The sequence below is a fragment of the Monopterus albus genome, unplaced genomic scaffold (assembly GCF_001952655.1).
Source record: "Monopterus albus unplaced genomic scaffold, M_albus_1.0 scaffold202.1, whole genome shotgun sequence".
Lineage (NCBI taxonomy): Eukaryota > Metazoa > Chordata > Actinopteri > Synbranchiformes > Synbranchidae > Monopterus > Monopterus albus.
The window spans coordinates 724,172-735,668 of record NW_018128082.1 but is presented as its reverse complement, the minus strand read 5'-3'; the positions used below and the strand labels follow the sequence as shown (position 1 = coordinate 735,668).

General features: G+C 40.5%; 1 protein-coding gene across 1 annotated transcript in view; it reads right to left on the bottom strand.

Moving 5' to 3' along the window:
• Window positions 1-11,497, bottom strand: part of pid1 (phosphotyrosine interaction domain containing 1) — a 34,804-nt gene that overhangs the window by 10,059 nt on the left and 13,248 nt on the right. The window contains exon 2 of the mRNA XM_020618238.1: window positions 8,018-8,164. Within this exon, the coding sequence (XP_020473894.1) occupies window positions 8,018-8,164 (147 nt within the window). The remainder of the gene's footprint in view (window positions 1-8,017; window positions 8,165-11,497) is intronic.

Here is an 11,497-nt window from a genome sequence, read left to right as displayed (position 1 = left end):
ATAAACAAATAAAATATATAATAAACAAATAAAAAGACTCAAACTACATTTTTTCCTTTTTCTTTCCAGGTAGATTTATAAATTGTAAGGAAGGATCAGCACAAAGAGGTCAATAAAACAGAGACTACGATCTACAGCTGACGATGTTCACTTTAAAGCTAACAGTAGTTATATTTTCAGAAAAGTGCTATTTTATGCTTTCTTGCCTCAAGATTCTTGTGTAATGTGCTTCATTTAAAAGATCATTGACTGTGATGTGTGTGCTCTATCATACAGTCTTTCCAAAGAGGTTCTCGGTCCTCTTCCTGCCTGTTGTCTTCATACTGACAGTAAGTACATTCTGTGAAATCAATTTAGACTTGCATAAATGGTTTATGAAGGAAATGAGCCCTGTTTCATGGACAAAGGAGTCTGTGGCAGGAATGAGAAAGTCAACACATGAAGAAGATCCGTGTTCTCTACTCGTGAATAGTCCTATGAAATACAATGGCTCTGCATATGGAGAAACAGCAAATTCGTCATTTGCTCATAACTGTGCTAATTATTTGGGCAAAAAACCAAATATAACTATGCTAACAGAGAAAATGTATTGAAAACACAATAGTGCTCCACACTGAGCAGAAAAAGGGAGTGAATATTGAGTATATATACAAGACATGCTGAACCACTTAGCTCAAACTTGCATTGCTCTCCTTGTAGTTGGTCCGTACTAGGTTTGGATCACATTCACACCACAAACAAATTCCTCCAGAGTTTGTCTGGAACCATACCGAAACCATATCCAGGAAAGAGTCTCGGTGTGGTTGTTTTGGTCTGCACCCGAGTGTGACTACTGTGTTTACACCTGCCCAAACAAACTGCACCAAGGAGGGAAACAAACCTGGGTTCAATTCAACTGGACTAAACATGGCAGGTGTGAAAAGCACCCTTAAAAGCTTCAGAAAACAGTATTAAATAGACCTTGAGTTAAGATGATTTTGTTGTTCTACATTTTTCAATACAATTTCAACATTATACACTTTGTCCACCAAGGAGCACTTCAGTGTAAAATGTAAACTGTAAAATGTCTCCATCAGGATATACTGTATATGAAAGTCATAAATATTGATGTTTGTATTGGCATCAAATGTTTGGTAGTGGTTGGTACAACGACACTGGAATAAAGACAGTTAATGAGTCAGATACATAAATGACACAGCATGTCGTTAAGATAAAACATCCATCCATTTTCCTCCGCTTATCCGGGACCGGGTCGCGGTATCTGTAGGAATAATCTGACTATTCAGAGCATTCATGCGACCTTTTGAGTTGTCCTTCTGATGTTTCTCAAACATCTGAGTTGCAGTGATAGTGGCATTACTCATTCGTCAGAACTTTTAGTACACTGGAATTGTTTGCACTTTATCTCTCTGTTCTCTGGATCCCCCAGCCTAACTGGGAATCCACTGCTTGGGAATGCAGCATTCCTGAGGAGGTAAACATTCCTCTTAACTTACTGAATCAGCAGTGTGCATATAGGTCCACTCGCCACGGCATGCAAAGATGGATGTAGTTTTTTTTTAAACAAACTGCTGTGTGTCTTTGCTCATTTGTGTTGCATGAGAAGAAGGTGCTGTATGTGTAAGCCAAGACAGAAGCACCTCAGTGTATATAAAAGACACTTTCACATAACATCCCCTTCCATACAGCCTACTAGAGGGTAAGCTGGGTAACATTGGTCTAGACTGAGTTGCACATTAACTTTTCACTACTACCAGTTACTTCTTCAGTGACCACAAAATATGGTTTCACACACATACGAGGGGTCACTGAATGGTTTGATGAGTATGAACATGTTGTGAATTCTATGCTGTGATCTTCACAGTCACCAGATCTCAACCCAGCTGAACACCTATGGGAGATGCTGTGGAGATGTGTTAGACAGCATCTCCACCACCATCATCAAAACACCACAGGAGGGAATATCTTCTGGAAGAATGGTGTTCATGTAAATAAAGAACATTGTTGTGCTGCTGGACAGGGTTTTTACAGTACCTTGCATACAGTATGTGGAAAAAAAGTCATCTACACAAAGAGACATGAAAAGACCAAAAAGAGACTTAAAATGATTAAAAAGAAAGGCAAAACAACCACAACTTTCAGTCTGGGCATTTTGATCCTATGCAGGAAAGGCAGAAGGCATAAACACCAGCAAATAAGTTAAGTGAATATATTACCCAGGTGTAAAGCATGGATCGGACTGCACATTTATGTCCAAACCAGACCCGTGTCAGAGAGTGTGGCGTCTGAACCCAACAAGCTTATAAAATAATAATAATAATGTTCGAACCTGACATGAGCCCAATGCAGTTGAGTTTGTATGGTGTTTTTTTCCCTTCTCATTAATCAAAGCAGACATTTGAGCACTCCAGCTGTCTAGCCTAAGGTTTGACCTACGTGTCTGAAAGACAAGGAAAGACATGACTAAACCTAAGGCAGCATTTGGTTTCTCTACCCAGAAAGTGGTGCCTTTTGTCAGAGAAGAGCCAAACAGCCTGGGTCAATTAATGGATTTGAGAGAAGCCCTGTTGGGCTCCTCCACTGATGTATCACATTGCCAGCAGAGACAACACCACAATACAACACTTAGAGTCCACCCTGTATTTCAACACATCTCCACTCCAGTTTCCATTCAAACATTTCAATATGTAATACTCAAATTATCATACAGTACATAAAAATAATCAACACAAAGAGTGCATTGCAGTTTTTCCATTTAGCCCTAATTAAAACTAGAGGTAGCATTTTGCTCTCCAAATATGGTGACTGCACCTAACTACAAACACAGAACAGTACCATGAATGTACCTTTGTCTTTGTATTTCTTAGTTATAGCTATTACTTTACTATGACTGACATACACAAAATTCTGCATTCATATGCAAACCTTACCTTTACACAAACACCTGCTCTCTAGTATAGCAACATCTGGTGTGTTAGCTGTGAGGTCTGAAAACAAATTACAGTTATTATAGGACTCTTTAAGCAGGGAAGACAACCAGATAAAGAAAGCTGATGCCCATAATAAGCATGTTGAAAACTCTGTCCTACCTTACTGTATCAACACACACACACACACACACACACACACACACACACACACAAAGGCAAAATCACTGATAGAAAGGCTCCATTAAACATAAACCCAGACATTCAGCAGGGAACTAGGAGCATCGGTCATCTCACCCTGGATGCTGCTAATCATCAAAATGCTATCACTGTGCATTCTGTTCAGTGGAGGAGAAGTGATGGCATGTCCAGCACACTGACATCAGAATACCAGTTACAGAGAGACAAAAAGCCTCCCTGTCTGACAGATTAGATGTAGACATGGTATATGACCAGGCTGCCCTAGGCTGCTGGTGTCAATGAAGAATTGCGCACTACCACTGGTTTGGTTCCACTGAACATTGGACCCAGTGTTTTCAACTAGGGCTGCAACTGACAACAACTATACAACTGGATTCCAAGTATGTACAGCTGTCTTACAACTAACATAGAGTTGTAATCAACACAAAGAGTGCATTGCAGTTTTTCCATTTAGCATATAGCTATAATAGCTTACAATAGGCATATAACCAGTATACAGCTGTCTTACAACAAACATAGAACTGTCTTACAAACATCAAACTACTAACTCCCAACTACCGTACAACTGGATACTGTAACTGTGTTACAACTATACACCCATTACAACTATCATATACCTAGATCAAAACTGGCTTACAACAACCACATACCCAGAACAGTGGCACCGGTAGCCACAATCCTGTACTCATTATGTGTACTTTTTTTTAAAGTGATTCTGCTCAATTTTTACGTCACTCTCCTCTGGTGGTCATTGCATGATCAGAATATTATGTGGTATATATATAAAAATATAGTTTCCAATTTTTGGCCCAAAGAACTATCTAATATACTAGTGCACACACCCCTAGAGTGGATCATATCATTTGACTGGAGTGGCTGATTTTACATCTTGGGCACTTTTTATTGAGATGGTCCTGCACCAATGTGCAGAGCATTTCAGACACCATCAATTTAACTTCCCTCATCAGTCCCTCCACCTCATCGGGCTGTGCGACAGGTAGTGTGGGCAATGACAACTGTAGAAGATTCCTACACTATATTAATATTTTGTGATACCACTGTTAAAAACTTACAGGGTCTGACTCGAAGGGCTGGGGAAGGTGCGGGGTAGGTAAGAATGTCATCATCCAACAATAAATCGCCATGACATCATCATGACATCATCCATGGGGGAGGGGAATAATGTCAAAAAATAATGTCACATGGTAAAAGGTATTACACTTGTATAGTGCTTTCTATGCACTGCAGCACTCTCAAAGCCCTTTCACACAATTTGGCCATTCACCCATTCACACTCCCAAGCACTCACGCATTCACGCACCAGTGTCATCACCAGGAGCAACTGGGAGTTCAGAGTCTTGCTTAAGGACACTTCAACATATGGACCAGAAAACCCAGGAATCAAACCGCTAATGTTCCAGTTAGGAGACGACATGCTCTACCTCCTGAGCCACCGCTGCACCAATGAAGGGGACCAGAAGTCAGAAAGGATTAAGAAGGACCGTGATGAGAACTCCACTGACGCTTTTTTACAATAATGGCGAATCACAGGGACGTGAAATAGTTCCAAACATTAGGAGCGGCACCTTAAAATTTAACTGACTTGGCTGCTATCTTCTAAAAGAAGGAAGTTGAAATTAATAGCAATAATTATACTTGACATTTTAAGTTAGTGACATGCGTCAAAACATTTATACACATGGTCCACTAACCTTTTTGACCATCTCCCTCAAATATTGGCTCACAACTAGCTAAATTAGCTGAGCTACCTTAAACAACACAACTAAATTGGTTTGCAAGGCTGTTCAAGCTATTAAAAACTGTAATTCGCTGGTAAATCCTGCTGTTAATCACCTGCTTAGAACTATTTGAAGCCAACTGAGTCATGTGACCTGCTACTGTCTTTGACCCCCTGCTGTCGCAGCTCTTCCATCATGAGGGCTCCACCAGAGCCGAAGGAAACAGGATGGCGGGGGGACCAGTAGGTCAAGTTCAAAGGTCATCATCAATTTATTTTTGAAACAATGTACCTCCTGTCTTCTCTCTCAAAAGAATAATAAACTGTATAATAGTGTAACATATAAAGGTAAGCAGGAAGACGAGCACGGAGTGCAGAAAAAAACCACTGTTTTCTCCCATGAAACAAAATAGTCAGTGGAAGCAGAGGTGCTGATGCAGGTGGGCAGACAAGATATGCAGACAGGCAGGTAGTAACTCAGACAGGAAGTTACACAAGCTGACAGATGCAGACAGTGAGACATACAGACTTGCATACGGTATAAGAAGGTTGCAGACACATGAGGGAAATTATTATTTTTGTGTGTGGCTGAATAGCTGTAGTGGTATCCATGGCAACATGGCTTTGGCATTCTCAGCGAACTGAGCAGCGAGTGGGTGGTGGGATTCGCACTGGACAGAGAGGGATACAAATTCCAGCTATGTGCTGTGGGCACCTAGACGATATATCAATATTTATCTTCTATCTTACAATGGCTACAAGAGGCTGCTGCGTGTCACTGCAGCCTTGATTCCCACTGAAAAACTGAGCATCATTTCACTGCTGGCTCTGGACAAATTGCTGGGTAGATCTGGACACTTCCTAAAGCTGTCTGAAAATCAAAACATTTTCCAAATTTCTGTGTGGTCTGTGATGTCACAAAATGTTGCCCATTTGGCAGATTAAGTATGAAGCACTGATGATGATCCTGTGACCTGTGACACAACATTGCCTGACTGAATTTTGTATCTAGTAAAAAGTCATTAAAAACCTGAAAACGAAAATACATGATCAAAGCTATCTTATGTTCCTGCATTATATTGTTGTGTTACGGTGGAACCTCGGTTTTCGTGATTAATCTGTTCGAAAAAGTCTGATGAAAACCGAATGTACAAAAACTGAAGCAATATTTCCCATAAGAAATAATGTAAATCCAATTAATCCGTTCGCAACACCCAAAAATATTAACAAAAAATACATTTTATAGAGAATAACTATATTTTTACATACAGAAAACAATGAGAAATAAATATAAATGACTAATGAAATGGATAAATGAACATTTAACATCACTTTTACCTTTACTGAAGACACTTGTTGGCGTATGGAAGACGGCAAGCAGGGGAGAGGGAGGAGGAGAGGTTATTGTTTGGAAGGGGAATCCCCCTCCATAAGGACTTCATGTATCAAGGCCCTATCCGGGGTTATCTTTGGCCCCATGGTGGTTTATTTAGCAGTCACAACAAGCACAAAAAACAATGGCAGACTGAGTCTCGAACACATGGGATCCTTTGTGTGGGCGCTCGATTCCGGGAAATGAGTGGCCGAGTCACGCGGGCAGGTGGACGAGTTTGGTACAGACTAGTGACGCTGAACCGACCAATCAACTGGACGAAAAACGAGTGGATGTACAAAAACTGGGACAAAATTTTGACGAAAAAAGTTGTCGAAAACCGAATTGTATGAAAAGTTAGGCATACGAAAACCGAGGTTCTACTGTATATGTCAGAACCCCCTCATACTCAAGTACAACACTAAAATGACTCATTCTGAAGTTGAGGGAATATACATATTGTACGTGTATCCAGTCAACTGTAATTTGGCGCGACCAGCTAAGCCCTCCATCATATAAAACTGCACTAGCTAGCTAATGCAGCCCCATGTGCATTACCTAACAGGTCACAATAGCTAGCAAAGTGGCATCATGGGTTTTAAGTCTATTTAGATATTATCTGTGAAAAATGGCAGTCAAATAACTCAATTACTTCCATTTAACCCTTGTTATTGTTGTTCAAATTTAATACAGTATATATAATATCTACAACAACAAAACCTAGTATAAGCCAAACAGGGCACAGGGAACTTTTATTTGCTTTTAAGTCAGTGAAAAAACCCTGCTGGTGAGCTTGTTTGTCTTGCATCTCTAACATCCAGATCATACTTCGCTGCCAGTAAAAATAATCTTCTTGGCTTTCACTTCGTGTTCACACTTGAACTTTAGGGAAGTTCTGATGAGGATACAGCATTTTTGGACTCATAGCTGCCATGGAAATTATTGTTTTTTTCAAAACATATACAATATAGTGTATACACAGTGTGATAACTTGTGTGTGTTTCTGTGTGTGGCAGCTCTTTTGTACTGTGATTCAACACACAGAAAAAAAGCAACAAACATGGGGACTGTGTGTTCTACTGTATGTTTGTGTTTCTTGGAAATAATTTCAAAAGGGAATTATTTTTTTTCTCAGCTTTTTAAGGCGACTGCCAGACATAAGATGTTTATTTTAGTTTGATAAAGTTGGAAAAGCTTTAACTTTTTTTCTGATAGCCTTGTTAATGGTACCATGTAAATGACCAAAAACAACATTAAACATACAAAACTAAGTCCACAACCACACAGCTACTTAAAGATGCCTCACATGTGGCCACCATCATCTCAGTGTATTTGCCTGCATCATGCTTATAATGTCATAAGACAGGCAAATCCTCACACACTCAGTTATACGAATGGAAGTGTTAATAAGAGAGCGTGGCTGTAATTTTATCTGCAGCCTTGTTTGTTTTCTGTTTTGAGGGCAAAGAAATGAGAATAGGCTGCAAGTCCGACAGCTTGTTGGATCAAACCCTACATCCGACACTTAGCCGAGCCAAGGAGCAGAGAAAAACAAACTCCAATGCCAGAGAGCACACACATGCACACGTGGCCACACGCACATTTAATAATTTTTTTTCAGGATGTGATTCAGACACAATCACAGTGTGTTTGGGAGTAGGAATTTAACTTGTGTGTCCAAAAAGAGAAGGAAAAAATGATGGATTATTAAACTCTTAATGCCATTATAGATCAACTGTTCAGGTACAGGGCTGAATTTAGAGATGATTAGGTTCCTACCTTGTATCCAGCATGGGTCCTGCTCTTTGTGAGTGGTGTGGTGGAACAGAGCTCAATGGCCTCGGGCTCGTGAAAGATCACCGTGGGCAACGGCTCCTTCCTCAGCGTCAGCACATTAAGCTTGGTCTTCAGCATGGTCTGAAAGTGCTGATGGAGAAAGAAAGAAACACACTGTGCTTTAGGCAAGTTTATAATCAGTATCAGACAAATATACCATCAGCCTATAGGTTAACATTTGTATTTTCATTGCCAACACTGCTAGATATTTAAAAAATACTCCACAATGTCAGCATTTTAGTGTTTTTGGCATTTGTATGTGTATAATGCAGAATAACGACATTGCTCTCAACTCCAGAAATAAATAAGATTTACACAAACATATGAAATTTGAAGGCTGAAAGAAAGAACCTACTTGGTGTTCCATCATTTGTCATCAGGATTTTATGTTTTAAGTTGTTGTTTGACACATATTCAAATGTAAGTATTCCAGATTTACCCTCCTCACACAAACACACACCCTTAGATAACACACCTCAGTGCAGTAAACTGGGGATGAAGTCTGGAATGAGATGGCATGAGCAGCTTATTCTGCTCAAAGTGGAATGTGAGGAGCAGATAAAGGGAGCTGGCCCACGCTCTCTCCGTCAAAACAAGTATAGAACTGTCCGCTCTCATAGTACAGTCCATGGCTCCTGAAGTTGAGCAAGGCCACATGTTTGATCCGTGTGTTGCACCCTGTGGAATTTCTGGAAAACTGAGCAACTAATGAAATCCTGACTTTCCTAACTAAAGCAGAAAGTGCAACCTTAAGGCATGTCTGCTGAGCTAGGTGTCAGCAGTCCAACCTCAGTTGTTTAAGGTCATCTAGCTCTGGCAATCTATCAGTTGAACCCAGAAACAAAATTCATGTTCAGCACTTGAGAGAGGTCCTCTGCACTAACAAGGATATAGTAACCAGCGCTTGATAATGTCATCCAGAACGTCAGTGTTTTCTAGAGGGGTCCTGATACACACCTATAACTCTTTTGTGGATATTTCTACCAAAGCAGAGATGTAAAACAGGGTACAGTTGAGGCTGATGGGAGTGTCATTAGTACTGCAGTTATTTGGTCATAAACCAAAGTACTGGACACATTAAGGTCAACAATTCACCAAGCAGGTATAACTAAAGTCAGTCGGATGTACGAACGCCTGTGCTAGATTTTTCGGCCAATCTGATATTTCACAGGATAAGTGCCATTTTGATCAGTTGGTTGCACTAGCTCACAAATGAGGCTTCATCCTGTTAGTACCAAGAATGCCTGTGCCAAATTTACTAGAATGATGGTTTCAGATGGATCAAATGGTTTATTTCTTGACACAGTGATCATCACTACAGACATTTTATCAAGGAAAAACAGTGGCGACTCTCAGGGCACTCTCGCCATGGAGGGGTCTCACAAGATGTCCTATCAGATCCGAGATAGAAGATCATGGAGATCCTGAACTGTGTCTGCTAGTCCACGAAGGACCAAGAGAAGATGGATTAATTTTACAGATTCTCCCTTTCACTTTTTTCTTTATCCTTTGGCACTGTAAAACCATTTTCCACGTTGGACAAGCACAAGGTCCAATTTTTTATGCAACAGTCAGTGATGAAAACAGCCAATCCTGCCAGCACAGGCCATCATCAATCTTCACTGTTCTGTTGGTTTGGTAAAGTCAAGTAAATTATCTTCGAAACTACTTTGATAAATAGTTTTGGTGTCCAGTCAACACCACAGCATCAGTAACTGCAAATATATTGCACCTATTCAATCATTAGGTCTATACATTCTAGAGTACTCATGTATTTGCTAGCAAATACCTGCCACTTGGCTGCAAAATAGGAGTATTTATACTGTATTATATTATTATGAGCTGTCCTTGTGAATGTTATCAATGATTTAAAGCTTTCAAATTATATCCTCATCATCATCTTTGTCCTCATCTTTGGCTTAAACACATTACATTTTTGGGTCCTCCTTACGACATGTGGCGTTTATAAGATTTGTGAAATACTGTATGTACAAAAGACATATTACATAAAATGTAATTTTTTTGACACTTTAGAGCCCTAATAGGACTAATCAAGTGATGATGCCCTATAGTACAACTCATTGAGCAGTGTCAAGACTAACAGGAAGAGGAGAAGAGAATAATGAAGAGGATGCCAGAAAAGCGGAAGATAAGGCAAGAAGAGAGAAGGAGCAGATAAAAGATAAAAATGGAAAAAGGAAGAGGGAGTTGTGAAAGTAAAGCCACATGTGTGTAAATGCTCGCTGACCTCCGCGTCAGCACTTTACAGCTTCCTGACAGCGGCTCACATTCCTGTGGTTGGCCTGGGTATTTGTGAGAGCGGGAGGGGGGGGGCCTGTGGCGGCCTCCCTGACTCCTCTACCAGGAGCAAAAGACCCGAGCAGAGAGGGGCACTTGTGTAGTAACACTGGAATTCTATTCATAATATTTTCATTGCATTTTTTTTTCTCAGAAATATTTTTATAAACTTTTTGAACAAAGACAACATGCACAAAACCAGGCTATAGGCTAACAAAAATATGCTTCACACCCACACAGAGGGCAAAAGGGATTAGGTACACAGAGGCATCTGCATAAGTAGACACAAGGAATTAGGATTCAGTTCCATGCCGTTTGACATTGAAGCCTCAATAATCAGGTTGTTATAGATAAACCGAGAGCTTGGTGTGCGTGCTGCTGCTCAGCGAATTTAGAGTTCATAATTGAATTAGCCTGGTGTAGATGAACTTGCTACAAATGGTTATGTAAATGGATATTACTTTGATTATATATGACTCAAGTGAAAAAAGAGAATGTCTGCATGGTCTCACATTAGCATGCCCACTGTGTGATCTGATGTCAATAAACAATTAAGTATCCAGTTTTTATTCAATCAGATAAATTATTAGGCTACAAATTCTTCGCAGCACGAGTCTACGTCAGGGTAGTAGTGTGCCAGTCGAGATTTGGATATGTGGGACCTGTGCACAACTTTGAACTGCAACAGGCAATGACGGGCACAGAGAGAGGGTGTGTTAACCAGCTTAAGAATTAAATCCCACGCATCGGCTGATAGGGTAAGATTCAGATCCCGTTCCCATGCGCTTTTAATAGTATTAAGTGGGGCCTGCCTTATACCCGACAGCTTATCGTAGATAATGGAAACCAGACCCTTGCATATTGGTTGTAGATTGAGAAGAGCCTCAGCGGTGCTGATGTCTGGTATCTGGGGGAAATTTGGTATCTGACAGTGGAGGAAGTGTCTGACTTGTAAGTATCTGAAAAAGTGAGACCTAGGGAGACCGAACCTTTCAGACATTTGCCCAAATGATGCAAAACTGGTGTCTATGAAGAGGTCTCTAAAATGCCCGATACCCAGTCCCCGCCATTCCTGGAACGTTGGATCCGATAAGGAGGGTTGAAAAAGATGATTGGCGGGGATGG